This window comes from Hyaena hyaena, unplaced genomic scaffold (assembly GCF_003009895.1).
Source record: "Hyaena hyaena isolate Hyena2069 unplaced genomic scaffold, ASM300989v1 scaffold_72, whole genome shotgun sequence".
Classification (NCBI taxonomy): Eukaryota; Metazoa; Chordata; class Mammalia; order Carnivora; family Hyaenidae; genus Hyaena; species Hyaena hyaena.
In genome coordinates, this window is record NW_024080703.1 from 2157044 (window position 1) to 2172796 (window position 15753).

The 15753-nt window shown below is 44.2% G+C and overlaps 1 protein-coding gene across 7 annotated transcripts in view; it reads right to left on the bottom strand.

Moving 5' to 3' along the window:
- Positions 1 to 15753, bottom strand: part of ARMC3 (armadillo repeat containing 3) — a 95210-nt gene that overhangs the window by 14619 nt on the left and 64838 nt on the right. For 2 of the 7 annotated variants that reach the window (XM_039233018.1, XM_039233012.1), the window contains 6 exons: positions 15339 to 15588; positions 11833 to 11969; positions 10038 to 10206; positions 6053 to 6171; positions 5203 to 5304; positions 3629 to 3736 (listed from right to left, as the gene is read on the bottom strand). In XM_039233018.1, coding sequence (XP_039088949.1) covers positions 3629 to 3736; positions 5203 to 5304; positions 6053 to 6171; positions 10038 to 10206; positions 11833 to 11969; positions 15339 to 15588 — 885 coding nt within the window. The remainder of the gene's footprint in view (positions 1 to 3628; positions 3737 to 5202; positions 5305 to 6052; positions 6172 to 10037; positions 10207 to 11832; positions 11970 to 15338; positions 15589 to 15753) is intronic. The other 5 variants (XM_039233017.1, XM_039233016.1, XM_039233015.1 and 2 more) reach the window with 5 other exon arrangements.

The window sequence follows — 15753 nt, forward strand, 5'->3', positions numbered from 1 at the left end:
CAACAGGGCAACACGACTATGACCAACCTATCTCCCCAGTGGACCCAGGAATAAGGAGGGGAAAGGGACTGGACGTATATCGATCACTTAAGTATGTCAGGCAATGGTTTAGGCACTTGACAAACACTGTTTCGCATACTCTTCCAGCACCTCTACAAGGTGGGAACCATCACTTCCATTTTAGAGAAGAGAAAACCAAGGGCCAGTGTTGGCTGAATCCAGAATGTATGTTCTCATTTATGCTAATAGCCTGTTTGAATGTCAGGAGCACACCAGGGCTTATCTTTCAGTGGGGAGTAACAGGCAAGGATATGCGGAGACAGGGAGGAGACTGTAAATGGTGTGAGAAGAAATAATTACCCCCATTTGTTTATACTTATTCTCCCGGGGCATACTGCCAGGGAGTCAAACCGCTATTCCTTTCAACCATCAGCCTTCAATATTTGAAATAACTTGTGAATATTTAATCTATAAACGTATCTTTGCTGTCCCCAATGTGCCTGATCTCATTCTAGGCTCTATGACTATAAAGATGAAAAAAGCTTGGTCCCAGGTCTCGGGTAGTCCATTGCTTAGTAAGAACAACAAATAAATCAGACACCAATGAGTTCAGGTTATAGATAAGAGATTATTTGAATTCACGAAGGAGGGGACCCAAAGAGATATACCTGACCTGTGCTGACCAGGGAAGGCCTTGCAAAAACAAAATATACAGAGAGGATGAAAAAAGAGTAGGACTTGGCCATGCATACACAATCGCTGTTTGGACTTCCTCTGGAGGATGATGGGATATGGTTGTTTGCGGCAGAGTAATACGATCAGCCTTTCCCTTTGGGCAGTTAGCTCTGGGCGGTAGCACGGAGGATAGATTTATGGAGGGCTAAACAAAATGCAGGAGGTCCTTACAATAAGGAGGTTAGCATGCTGAGATATAATGCAAAGGCCTGAAGAGGGGAGGTAAAGGTGAAAATGAAGGGAAACAATGACTTAAGAGGCATTGAAGACATCTAGCACATAGGGCTGAGACTCCTTCAGGGAAGGGGAGAAAGGAGAAGAAGGACTTGAAAATGGTCCCAAGGCTTGAGCAACTGCATGGGAAGATGGAAAATTCATCAGCACTGGGAACAGAGGAGGGGAAGGAGGTTTGGGAGTTGGGGGAAACAGTGAGTTTCGTTTGGAACACGTTGTTTACAAGGCAGCAGGATAGAGAAGGCAGGGCTCAGGAGAGGGGCATGTAAATGTCAACAGTAGCTAAGACTATGGAGAGTAAGAAAGGGCGCCAATGAAGATTCCTGGAGAATGTCAATATGTAAGGGTAGGTGAGGAGATAGCAAAAGGGGCCAGAGTAGAGGGGATGTCCCCATAGAACGAGGAGACATGGATGAAATAAAGATATGAGTGTTTCCAAATAATACAGAGAAGTCTTGCTATTAAATATTGCGATGACAAATCCATGGCTGTCTGAGAATCAGCATTTTGAGATTGACAAGTACGTAAAATGACTTTCAACCCAGAAACACTGCCCATTCTCCCCACAAAAGCTTTAGAATTAAGAACCAGATGGAGCTGGAGGAAAAACAAGAGAGTGAAACAGAGCCAAAAGTAGCAGAATTGGCAAAGATTAAAGCTGACTTGGTAACAGAGACACCAGAGGGAAACGTCCACGTTGATTGATGATGATGTGTACAATATATGCGTGACCGTCACTCATCAGACAAGTGCCTACCCTCCTCTTATCAAGGGGGCAGAAGGCTGATTCTTCCCCAGGGCCATGGCTGGGTAGACCAAAGGGAGACACCTGCCTCAAAGCCAGCCAACGCTTTGTCTGGCCACTGAAGAGAAGATGGTCTCTTACAAATATGCACTTGACAGTTGTCGGGCTTCATTCAGAACTGAAAGTTTGCTTGGAATTGGAGCCAGATCTGTCCCATGGCAAGTCCAAGTCACATATGCTATGGTTGTGGGTGAGGCAGTAATCAAAAGAAAGTGAAGGAGGCTAACAAATGATCTGTAAATAAGATGCCACGCACGCGGAGAGAGGGAGAGAGAGAAAGAGAGGGAGAAAGGCAGAGAGAGCCTACAATGATGGACTTCAACCCAGCTCCTGTGCTTTTGGGGATGGTTGTGTTTCCCACATCGGACTCTGGACCTTCCTCTACATCCCTGCAAGGGTTGAGTAGATTTTGGCTCCTTGTAGCTATTTTGTACAACAATACTAATATTTGCTGAGTGTTTACTTCGTGCCAGACATTGCTCCATGGACTGTTCACGTACTGATTTATTTAATCCTCACAACACCCTATGTTACGCCCATTTTACTGATGAGGGGACGCAGGCAAAGAGAAGGCAACAATATGATCAAGACACACAGCTTATATGGGTGGGCCTTGTCAAATATAACCTTTTCCTGTAAAAGTTCAGATTTCTGTTCTCTTGAATAAGCATGAAGGCCTATTTTGCCAGCCAAGCACTTGGCTAAAGACTGGGGATGAAAAGAGAAATGACTTAAATCAGCCTACGTTCTTATTCTCAAGGAGCTCTTTGTGCAGTAGAGGTGAGGCTGAGAAGCCTAAGGAGGAAAGGAAAGACAGGAAGAGAAGGGAGGGGAGGAAAGGAGGGGAGGGCAGGGGGAGGAAGGAAGGGGAGGAGAGGGGAGGGCAAAAAGTATCAGGCCTAGATAGGAGCAGATGAGAAGCAGAGATTAGAATAATAAGCCATTGACAGAGAACGAAGTCAGAAACGGAAAATGAACAGCTCTGAGGTCCGAGGAAGACAGCAAGCCACTGTCTGCACCTTGGGGGACCTTTCGGGGTGGGGGGCAGGCAGTCCCCGATCAGAAAACGGATGCTGGACATATGTGCCAGATGGCCTCCGATACCACAATGGTTCTTAAGGGCTTAAGTCAACAATAATGAAAGGGTCATGGAGTGTGGCATTGGTCCGTGTGGGTTTTTGAGGAATCCAGGAAAGTGCTCATTAGAGAAATAATATGTTTAAAAATACGTAAATGTATAGGAAGCATGGTTAAAACATGCCAGGCCTCAAAAGGCATGAAACCACACTGTAATTGTTCCATCAAGTCGAAACGTGGTCCTATTTCCCTCTCCCCCCTCTCGCTGCTTCCTGAAGGGTCAGAGGTTTCTTTGGGTGAGCTGGATGGGGAGGGGATGTGGAAGCATAAGGCAGAGAGAGAGAGACAGAGAGACAGAGACAGAGAGAGAGGAGGCGAGAACCACACTCCATCGTGTGTGGCTCGCCACCCACAAAGGCAGCCATGAGGGAGGGCCCCGGGTTCATTTTATGTCGATCTCTACACCGGGCTGGACTTAGTAAATGACTCGGTGTGGCTACTATTCCTGTTGCCGGTTTTGAATTAAAGTGCCTGTGAGACCATATCTGATCAAAGTCACGTGAGTTCTCACCCAGAGGCAGAAGAAGAAATCGCCTCTGGTGAAGTTTTAAAGAGGTTGCCAGGGACAAAAATGAAGTTACTTTTTAATTACAGCTCCTGAGCCTCGCTTCGTCCAACACGCTAATTCCAGGGGCAAAGCTTCCTCATTTAAACCCCCCCCCCCATTCCCCTGACATGATTATAATTAGGAAGAGAACACAATAACACATTGCCTACCTTGATCCTTTTTCTTTAGTGGTGCCTTTGCTAACAGCAGTGTTTCGTCCAGAAGGAGGCTCGGATTTCTCTTCTGTGGGAGATCCAAAGCCGGTACTAAAATGATAACTATTTTTTCTTATTGTATGAAAAAAACGCATCGATTTCAATCATATGAAAATTAATAAAGTATTACATTTGCAAGGCATGGCATAAATTAGGAGGCATAAGTTCATTGCCACGACACACCTTGATTCCTCTCCCATCGTGAGACAGGGCACCAGGCATTCTTCCATCCACAGATAATAAAACAAAGCTGCTCACAGCCACTATGCTCTGGGGTCAAGGGCTCAGTGCACGTTCACAGCACACAGGATGGAAAGCCAGTCTCGCTGGCTGCTTTTTCCAGAGATGTTTTCCATGACAATTTTTTTTTTTTTTACAAATAGTTTATTGTCAAATTAGTTTCCACACAGCACTCAGTGCTCATCCCCACAAGTGCCCTCCTCCATGCCCCTCCCCCCCCCCCCCCCCCCCCCCCCCGTCCTCAGTTTTTGTCAGCATTCAAGAGTCTCTCATGGTTTGCCTCTCTCCCTTTCCCCCACCATTTCCCCCCTTCTTCTCCCCCTTGTTCCTCAGTTAAGTTCCTCCTAATCCTCCAGACGTGCAAACATATGATATTTGTCCTTCTCTGCCTGACTTATTTCGCTCAGCATAACACCCTCAAGGTCCATCCATGTTGCTACACATGGCCAGATTTCATTGTTTCTCATTGCCAAGTAGTATTCCATGGTATAGATAAACCACATCTTCTTGATCCATTCATCTGTTGATGGACACTTAGGCTCTTTCCATGTTTTAGCTATTGTGGAGAGTGCTGCTATGAACATTGGGGTACATGTGCTCCTATGCCTCAGCATTTCTGTATCCCTTGGGGAAATTCCTAGCAGTGCTATTGCTGGGTCATAGGGGAGTTCTAGTGTTAGTTTCCTGAGGAACCTCCACACTGTTTTCCAGAGGGGCTGTACCAGTTTACATTCCCACCAACAGTGCAGGAGGGTGCCCGTTTCTCCACATCCTCGCCAACATCTAGAGTTCTCTGATTTGCTCATTTTAGCCACTCTGACTGGCGTGAGGTGGTATCTCAGTGTGGTTTTGATTTGTATTTCCCTGATGAGGAGGGATGCTGAGCATCATTTCATGTGTCTGTTGGCCATCTGGATGTCCTCTTTGGAGAAGTGTCTGTTCTCCATGCCAATTTAAAACAGCAATTCCGAGGGGCGCCTGGGCAGCTCAGTCAGTTAAGCATCCGACTCTTGATTTCGGCTCAGGGCATAATCTCACAGTTCATGAGTTCAAGTCCCGCATCTGGCTCTGCGCTGACTGTGTACAGCCTCCTTGGGATTCTCGGTCTCCCTCTCTGCCCCTCCCCTGCATCCTCTCTATCTCTCTCTCTCTCAAAATTAATAAACATCAAAAAAAAATTTTTTTAAAAACTATGTTACCAAAATCTAAAATCTAATCTTTTTTTTTTTTTTTTACTTCCACATTAAGGGTAGGATTCTTTAAGTCCAGACAAAATATAATTTTCTTACTTGCTCTTTTCTTTGCTTGCTCTTCTTAAAGAAGATGAAGAAGAAATACTCCGTCCATAACCAACATCTGATGATTTATCTTCTGTAGATGGAGGTGGAGAACTAAAATTTTACATATTTGAAATTACACACGAGTTAAAATACTTGACTTGTCAATATTGGATCTGTCCTACAAAAGACAGATTTTTGGGGGGGTGGGAATCATATTTGGAGCTGATTTTAAAAGTGACATAATAAATGCATAAAAGTAAGACAAAGCATATTATAAAGTTTTTCATGAACTGGAACAGGAAATATTTTTATAAAATGTGCTCCGTAAAATATATAGATATATATTTGGTCATATATATATATATGTATATAATGGTCACATATATATGAACATTTTTTAAAATTCTGAAGCTTTCATCTTTAGCTTTACTATTAATTTCTTATTTTATATTTTTAAAAAGCCCTGGGCAGCACTTAGAGTCCCGCATACAGTTCTGGATCCCGGTGAACACGATTGGTTTTGGTGTGCTCCGATCTATTTATACTTCCTTCAATTAACTTCATGTTACCAGGAGGGTAATAAGCACTGACTACAGTAACACATCTGGAATTGAGTGGTAATGGGGAGTCAATGGGAAAACCACATTGGTGGTGATTTCATGGTCTTTACTATGTCAGGCTACGAGTTTACGGACCGGTGTCTATTTTCAGGGAGGCGTTAAATACAGGGGACAAAAAGATGCTGTCCTGGGAATCTTGATATAGTCATGTGATGATGAGCAAACAAAAACCATTGTGTGCTTCCCTGTATCCCCCCCCCCGCCCCCCTACCTCCTGCCCCTCCCACCAAGAGACTCACACATCAGAAGATTTACTGTTAACTAAGAGCACAGCACGCTGATCACTGGGTTCTTGTAAGCAGAGATCCTTCAAAGGCAAAAGTTTGGTGCCAGGATTTATCTGTAGATAATTTAAGAACTAAAAAGTAATATCCGCATGGGTTGTATATGTTTTAAATGAATACTGATGTTCCCAACTGGTTGAAGTCCATAATTTTACACACACATAGACATAGTTAGACATAGGAACCTGAACTTCTAGACATCTTGCCTTTGGGTAGGGTCTAGTCCTCCAGTTCCCCACAACCCCTCTGCTTTATACTCAGCTGTTTCACACCATAATTATCTGTTTGGCCCCTGAAAGTAGCTGAGTTTGCAAATCGCTCTGTATACATGAGGGAGAATTTGTTGTCTGTCAGAGTAACGAATTATGAAAGAGATGACTAAAAATGTTGTGAAGATATCTAAAAATAGGCTACACCAAGTCCTATATCAGCAATTTTACCAGCAGGTTAGACCATACCATCTTCTGAGGTCTTTTTCCAATCATATTATAGTTATATCCCTCTCTCACCCAAGACACTTTTCAGGATCCTTTAAAACTCAGATCATGGGGCACCTGGGTGGCTCATTTGGTTAAGTGTCCAACCTCAGCTCAGGTCATGAGCTTGCAGTTCATGAGTTAGAGCCTGGCATTGGGCTTTGTGCTGACAGCTCAGAGCCTGGAACTTGCTTCAGATTCTTTGTCTCACTCTCTCTCTGCCCCTCCCCTGCTCACACTCTGTCTCTCTCTCTCTGTCTCAAACAAAAACATTAAACAAAAAAATAATAATCAGACAGATCATGTCATTTTTCTGCCCAGAACTCTGTCTGCCAAGTTTTCCCACTTCATTCAAAGTAAAAGCCAAAACCCTTCTAATGGTCTACACGACTCACTTGATCTGGTCTCTCTGTATCTCTCTGATTTAGTTCTTACTATTCTGCCCCTTGGTTCACTCAGCTCCAGCTATAACTGACCTTGGCTATTTCTTAAATATGCCAAGCCTGTTTATACCTTATGGCTTCTGTCCAAGCCGATTCCTCTGCCTGGAAAGCTCTTTCCCAAGCCATCTCCATGGCTAAATCCCTCACCTTCTAGTCTTTGCTCACATATGACCTTCCCTATGAGGCTTACCCGACCACCATTTCTAAAATCACAAATACCAACCCCAGTAACCCCCAGCACTAGAAAGCCCCTTTATCTTGTGTCTGCTCTATTTTCCCCCCAAAGCTCTGCTCATTTTGATCATGGTATATAATTTATTTATTTGTCATGCTGCCGGCTTACTGTCTGTTTCCTCTATGGAAGTAGAGGTCTATGTCTCTCTTATTCACTGACCTCACCCAACCTACAATATGAGAAAATATTTCCTGAATGAATGAATCAGAGAATTCTCCTTGATAAAAAATACTGTTTCATTAAGTTTTTTTTAAAACTCGTGAGCAGATACATTTTGTCACACTTTTATCTGTTTCATGGCAACATTTTCCTGATAAGTGTTCTTTGTTGGTTTTTCTGCCCTTTTCCTCATTTTTCTCAATGCATCTTTGTGCTAATAATGTTGTGCCAGTTCTTTTTGAATTATGATTCACTGAATGAGATGGGCTTTATCGGAGCAGTGGTTTCTCAGTGGTGTGTGTGTGTGTGTGTGTGTGTGTGTGTGTGTTATGATGGGCATGGTGGCGGTGGCAGCCAGGGAAATCAGGAGTCAAGTTTAAGGCTGGCCATTTTTCATTATTCAAAACGTCTCTTAGGGGCGCCTGGCTGGCTCAGCCAGTAAAGCATGTGACTCTTTATCTCAGGGTCATGAGTTAGAGCCCCACAGTGTAGAGATTACTTTAAAATTAGGGGTGCCTGAGTGGCTTGGTTGGTTGAGCATCCGATGCTTGGTTTCAGCTCAGGTTATGATCTCATGGTTCATGAGTTCAAGCCCTGTGTCTGGCTCTGCGAAGGCAGCATGGAGCCTGCTAGGGATTCTCTCTCTCTCTCCCCTCTCTCTCTGCCTTTAGCCTGCTTGTGCTTTCTCTCAAATGAACTTAAAAAAATTAAAAATTAAATAAAATATAAAATGAAATGAAATGAAATGAAATACAACTGACTCTTGATGTCTGTTCAGGTTGTGAACTCATGGTTCCTGAGTTCAAGCCCCACATCAGGCTCTGTGCTGATGGGATTCTCTCCCTCCTTCTCTGTGCTCCTCCTCTGCTTGTCCCCCCTTGCCTCAAAATAAATAAATAAACTTTTAAAAAGTTTTTTAATAAATTAAAATAAAATTTTAAAAATGTTCGCACGATAGAGTGTTTCCTGCAAATATGGTGCAGCTATGTGGTTCTTTCATGGCCCTGTCTGCTCTGCCCTTTTGAACCAAGTTGAGCCGAGAAGGCTTCTGCTGCGAGCCTTGCTCACCCAGGCCCTCTTTCTGCACCCGCCCGGCAAACAGAGCATTCGGCTTGTGCGCCCGTGAGCGCTCCCGTCACCTGAGGCCGTGTAGAGTTCTGAGGGCACTTTCTGAGACCGGCCACCACAAGCTCCCTTGTCTCTCTCTGCGCTTAATTCGTGCCCCTTTTCATTCTTTCTCCTGCACCCCGTGGGCTTGATCTCAGGGAATTTCAGTAACTCCTTTTTTTTTTTTAAATTTTAGAGAGAAAGAGAGACTGTGAGAGCACATGGGCAAGGGAGGAGGGCAGGGGGAGAGAGAGAGAATCCAAGCAGGTTCCACACTCTGTGTGGAGCCTGACGCGGGGCTCAATCCCACCATGCGTGACCTGAGGAAATCGACAGTCCGACGCTCAACTGACTGAGCCACCTCGGTGCCACCTTACGTGTTTTTGTTTTTTGTTGTTTGTTTTTTTTTTGGAGTCCATGGATCATCTCTGTTTCCTAGGTTTGCTTAAATGGCATTTGTAGATTTAAAAAACTTCCCCTGCTTGAGGAGCCTGGGTGGCTCAGTCGGTTAAGGTTAAACGTCCGACTTCAACTCAGGTCATGATCTTGCAGTTTGTGGGTTCAAGCTCCGCATCGGGTTCTGTACTGACTTCTGACAGCTCGGAGCCTGGAGCCTGATTCAGTTTCTGTGGCTCCCTCTCTCTCTGCCCCTCCCTCGCTCACACTCTGTCTCTTTCTCAAAAATAAATAAACGTTAAAATTTCTTTTTTAAATTTCCCCTGTTCCCCTTATTGCTTTTGGTTTCCAGAAGAAAGGAAAATGCTAACTTAAGCAGCAATGCCAAAAAGTCCTCAAGATTCTGATTTTCAGCTTCCCATTTCTCTTGACATCAACACTGAATTACACTGTATATTGTTTTTAAAATCATAATCAGAAATGCAGCTTCAATAGCGTTTTTCTATATTACATTTTAAAATCTGGTATTATAATTTGGTTAATTTCAATTAGATTATGATTAATAAAATAAAGGGCGCCTGAGCGGCTCAGTCGGTTAAGCGTCGGACTTCGGCTCAGGTCATGGTCTCGCAGTCTCTGAGTTTGAACCCCACCTCGGGCTCTGTGCTGACAGCTGGGAGCCCAGAGCCTGCTTCGGATTCTGTCTCCCTCTCTCTGCCCATCCCCCATTCACACTCTGTCTCTCTAAGTCTCTCAAAAATGAATAAGTGTTAAAATAAATAAATAAATAAAACAAAAACACTTATATTTCTATCATTATTGCTAAGCTGAGCCCTGGAAATAATAAAAACCACAAACACAAAGTGCTTCTTCTTTTATACTTTCTCTGAAACTTGAGAGAGAGTAGCATTAGCTAGCTGATTCCATAACAGACAAGCAGATTCTAGGTAAAACTGTACATAAATGCAAAATCTTATAGCCAGTTAAGAGTAAAGCTCTGATTCCCAGGTTTCTGTCTATAAAAATATACATTCTGCTAGGTGGTTATAAAATTGCAATGTAACGGCATCGTGACTACAGAAATGATTGCTCATACGAAAATACAAATTAGTGCTGTCACTTACCCGACCGTAATCATAGAATCCATCACTAATTATGTTACTCGAAGACAAATAGCCAGTCACGCTATATTTCAGAGATAGGTTATTGTTGAGCAATTTGTTATAAGCCATCTCACTGAATTTATTTTTCCGACTTACTGATAGATTAACTTCTTCAAGGATATCTAAAGCCCTGTCAATAAAAGAAAAAAAAAGCATTATTTGCTTTAAACAAGCAATCTGATGTTAAATTCCCATTTATATATGTAGTTAAGACCCTGAGTGAAGAATTGAGATGGGAAAGTTAAAGACATCTCACCCTTTTATTTATTTACTTACTAATGTTTATTCACTTTTACGAGAGACCAAGCACGGGTGGGGGAAGGGCAGAGAGAGAGGGAGACACAGAATCTGAAGCAGGCTACAGGCTTTGCGCTGCCAACACAGAGCCTTCTGTGGGTCTCGAACCTGTGGACCATGACATCATGACCTGAGCTGAAGTCTGACACTTAACCAACTGAGCCACTCAGGTGCCCCAACATCTTGCCCTTTTAGATAAAGTAATACAGAATTAGGAAGATGAATCAGTCCTTTTTGAGAATATATATGCCATGTGTGCCTTATATTCAAACAGTTGAAAAGGATACTTTGAAAGAGAAAAGAGGTATTTATTTAAAGCAAAACTAGTATTGGACTCCCCACTTTTCGCTAACCAGGCAATATATATGAAAACGAAGATGGTAAGGGGGAACCTGGCTGGCTCAGCCCGTGGGTGATCCTTTTTTTCTTTTTTTTAATGTTTTTAATTTATTTCTGAGAGAGAGAGAGCAAGAGCAAGGGAGGGTCAGAGAGAGAGAGGAAGACACAGAATCCGAAACAGGCTCCAGGCTCTGAGCTAGCTGTCAGCACAGAGCCTGATGTGGGGCTCAAACTCACAAACCGTGAGATCATGACCTGAGCCGAAGTCGGACACCCAACTAACTGAGCCACCCAGGTGCCCCAGTCCGTGAGTGATTCTTGATCTCAGGATTGTAAGTTTGACCCCCACATTGGATGTAGATACTATGTAAAAATAATTTTTTTTCAAAAATAAAAAATAAAAATAAAGATGGGTAGAAGTAGGGCAAACCTATCAGCGGAACCTTATAAGGCAAGTGGCTCGTGTGCTATTGATGCAAGAACTGCTTTGGTGAGGCTGGTTAAATGCGGAATTCTGAAAGAAAGGTCTGGATGAAGGAGGGAGAAAAAGGAGACGTAGTCACGGCTCACGCATTTTATTTTAGCTTCCAAAGTGGAGAGACAGGAGCACCTGGGCAGCTCAGTTCACCAAGAAAGGGATTCTTGGTTTGGTCTTAAGTCATGATCTCACAGGTTGGTGAGTTCAAGGCCAGCGTCAGGCACCACACTGATAGTGAGGAGCCGGCTTGGGATCCTCTCTCTCCCACTTTCTCAAAATAAAGAAATAAACGTAAAAACAAAAACGGGAAAAGGTAAAAAGTAGAGAGGCAGAGTTGTTGTTTCACAATTGCAGAGTGAAGTGAAAGGTGTTGATCAGGATGAAACGTGGACAGAGAGACAGTGAAGATGGCTTCGTGGTGGTGGGGAGGGGCATCTCCAGGTGGGAGGAGCCCAGATGTCCCTGCTCCGACTGGGCGGTCCCTTCTAGCGGAAAGGTCCCTGTGCCTGGCCCAGCTCCCCAGGGCCCTGCTGCCTGCGAGCAGGTGTGTGGCCTCTGCCTGACCTTCCTTGGGCCTGAAGAGTGTGCTCTCTCATCCTCTGCTCCTCCTCTGAGCCAGAAACCCTGGGCAGCTCCACTCACCCAAGCTTGCATAATTCAACAGCCATGAGCTCGTCGTTGGCGCACACCATCACGGCCCAGCTGGCGTGCCTTCTTACTTCTTCGTTCTTCGAGCGCAGGAGCTCGACCAGCGGCTCCAGGCCCCCTGAATTTCTTAACTAAAAGTAGAAACTGAAAGTTACACGTTGGGAGTACACAATATAAACATTCATTTTTTAAAAATTCCTCACTTGGTGGTTAAAAGGTGTTAATGATGTGAGAGCATTTTGGGATCTGTGCGTAACTGGTATTTTCACATCTGGGGTGGGGCCTCCTCATAGACAGGAGCCCAGGTTTATGTTCAAGGTCAAGAGGAGGCCACAGTGAAATAATCGAGAACAGTCGTCCTGATTCAGGTGGGCTGGAGACTGGGCGGAGAGCCTATCATCTCCTGTTCTACCTTCACTCATTCTGTTCATCAACCTGAATGTTCGTTTGGCGCTGGGGTAGGCAGAATGATGGTCACCCAAAGGTGTCCTTTTCCCTGGAAGGGAATTTGCAGATGTGATAAGCTAACAATTTTGAGATGGGGAGATTGCCTTGGATAAACAGGTGGGCCCAATTTAATTACAAGGGTCCTTATAAGATGAAGAGAAGGGTGCCTGGAGACGAGAAAGGAGGTGTGTAGAAGCAGAGATTGGAGTAATACCCTTTGAAGGTGGAGGAAGGGGCAATAGCCAAGGGATGGAGGTGGGTGGTAAATACTAGAAAGGGCCGGGAAACAGATTTCCCCCCAAACTCTCCCAAAGGAACATACCTCTGCTAACATCTTGGTTTTAGCCCTTGAAACCTGTTTTCAGCTTCTTATCTCCTAAACTATAAGATAGTAGATTTATATTACTACTACTAGGCCACTACATTGTGGTATTTTGTTACAGCAGCAAGAGGAAACTAATACAGTCCCTACAGCTGGGCAGGAGGAGCCGACTCCCATCAGATCATCAGTGTGGCCAAACCAACACTGTAGCAATTCCCTAGAAAAAGACCAATTTTTATTATCACTGCACAGCATCTTCTCTTCAACTTTCCAAGGACTAAAAAAGGGCCAAAAAGAATAGAAGAAACTTGGGCAGAACTACATTAATCATATTACTAAAAGAAATTCAGGTGACAAAGGGTATTACTCTTGTATAAAATTATTCCAATCAGGAAATAAAAAAAGATTTGACAAAGCTCTTATCTACTGTCTGATATGCAATATTGTATTATCTGAGCCTAAAGGCCACAAAAAAGAATATTCTATCAGTTTCTATGTGCAGTATCTGAAGATGAGAGCTCTTGTGGGATAAGATCTACTTGATTCAGTCATTTTAGGTCAGGGTCCAGTGATCGTTTCTTCTCAGAGATTATACTTTCGCACGTGCAACATGCGCAGCTTAGAAAAGTTTACCTGAAGCATCTCTTGCAAGCCAAATTTCAGAACATCTTTATTTCTGAGTTTAATACATGATGGTCTAAGTCCATGTGTTCTTTTGGCAAAGATCTCGTTCATCTATGAATTCCTACATTCATTTACTCATTCATTCAACAACTGCTTATAAAGCATGCACTGTGTCAGATATATAGATATATATTATTGACATGGACACAGGAAGAAAAACTCTTCAGTTCCCTTCCCTATAGCCTCGAGGAGCTTATAGTCTTTCACACAGGAACCATATATGAGAAACAGACAAGGGAAGCATGCACAGGGTATAACGGGAGCAATAGCAGAGGGCACTGCCAAGTTTGAGCAGACAGGACGGCTGAGATGGCATGAGGCGCAGGTGGGTAGGTGCAGGTCAGTAAGAGCCATTGCCGATCACATGAAGCAGCTGAACTTTTCCCCCGGGGCAGGGAGCAGTGCACAGACCAGGGACTTGCACTGAGGCAATGAGGGTCACATATTTGAAAGATCGGTCTGGAGGCAGTGTGAGAAGCAGGAGGTGGGGGGGGGGGTGGAGGCAGGGGCGGTGGTGGGTGGTGGAGAGAGCAGTAGTCTGATCGGCGGTATTCCAGGAAATGGATGGACTATTCTGCAGACCGCGTGGAGGTGAGACCAAAATGCTTTTATCCTTCTGTTGCCGAAGCCTAGCATAGTCTCTGGCCCATAGTAAATGTAGAATAAATATTTAGGAATCTTAGTGCCTTAATGGATGAAAACAAATGAACCGAATCGACGGGAACAAAGAAGCAGGATAGAATAGATACCTAAGCGGCCGATGAGAAAATAGTTGTTAGTTGTCTGAGCAGAGAGCACAGCGCAGCACCTCAGGCTCTAGATGGCATCCCTGATCTTCCAACTTACCCACTCTGCTTTGAGCACACTATGTCTTTAAGCCTTGTTTTCCACATCTGTAAAATGGGGGTTACAAACCAGCCCATCACGAGGGAGGCTTAAATGCTTGTCAAGTGTTGAGCATAGCACTCACTTCATAGTAAGTGTTAGCTGTTGCTATTTATACTGGCGGGAGAGGAACGGAGTCTTACGCTGTTTTGATGAGTGCCACGTGACAAGTAAATATGGGAAAAGCAAGAGAAAAATAGACATGATACACTTGTAAAAAATGAAATTCTAGGTTTTAAAACTCTGAAACATATAAAAAACACGAGAGTGTGGAATCCATATGTATGACATAAAGCATCAGAGTGTCTAACACTCAGCTTAAGAAATGACACATTTAAATGACCTTGAACCCCTGTTTGCTCCTCTCAAGTACATCCACTCCCTTGATCCCCCAAGAGGATTTCTTGAATTTGGGGTTAATCATTCTCTAGCTTGTTTTTATAGTTTTACTTTATGTGTCTGTTTATCTAAACAATGTATTGCTTAGGTTTGCATATTTCCAAATGTACGGAAATGGAATCCAAAGTATGTATTCTTCTGCAATTTGGTTTTGCTCAGCATTATCCTTGAGATTCATCCCTGCTGCTGTCTGTAACCATAGTTCATTCATGTTCACTGGTGTGAAATTCCATTTTGTGAATATACCACAAACTGATTCACCCATTCTCTTAAAAACTGGACAATTGGTGTGTGTCCAGTTGTTAGACGTTATACACAATGCCTCCTGGGGCACAGAGGCAAGAGACTGGCTTAGGTATAACTTGGAGAGACTGCCAGATTATAGGTTGTGCTCTCCTTTGCTAGATGGTGCCAATTGATTCTCCAAAGTATGGCCCTGACTTCATGGATTTCATTTGTTGCAGAGTAATTTCAGGTTCACTGCAAAATCGAGCCGCGGGACAGGGATTTCCTTTACTCCCCGCCCCCACACGTGCCGATTTCCCATTATCAAGTCCCCCGCCGGATCGGTACATTTGTTACAAGTAGTGAACGTAACACAGACACGTTATTATCACCCAGAGTCCATGGCTGACGTGTTGCGGGGCCAGTGTTGAAGGACCTAAACGACGGGTAGGTTCAAACACTTGAAAATGTTTCAGAAGCATCCACCGATCGGTAGGGACCGGAAGCGGGAGGGAATGAAGGTTAGTAAAGCTCTCACCTCGGTCCGGGCCTCCACATCGCACGCAGTTGCCGCAACGGTGAGCGCCGCCTTGCTCTGCACCACGGTGTTCGCGGAGCGCAGGGGCCCGATGAGGGCGCGCACGACGTCGTGGTTCTGGATGTTCACGCGCAGCGGCTCCTGCATTGCCAAGTTCGCCAGCACCGTAGCAGCGTTGGCGACCGCGCCGTCTCGTGTGCTGGACAGGATGTTTATTAAAGGGTCGACACCGTCGGCTTCAGCAACAGCGCTGGGGGAATGGAAGCGAATGTCATTCGTCCGAGTTCAAGACATCGTCTTTGGCGTGTACAACTGAACTCATTCCACAAATGGCTACATAAATACAGTCTTAGAAAGAAACGAATTTATGCTGCGATGAACCCGGAATTGGGGTGCTGGGGATTTAAATGGAGTC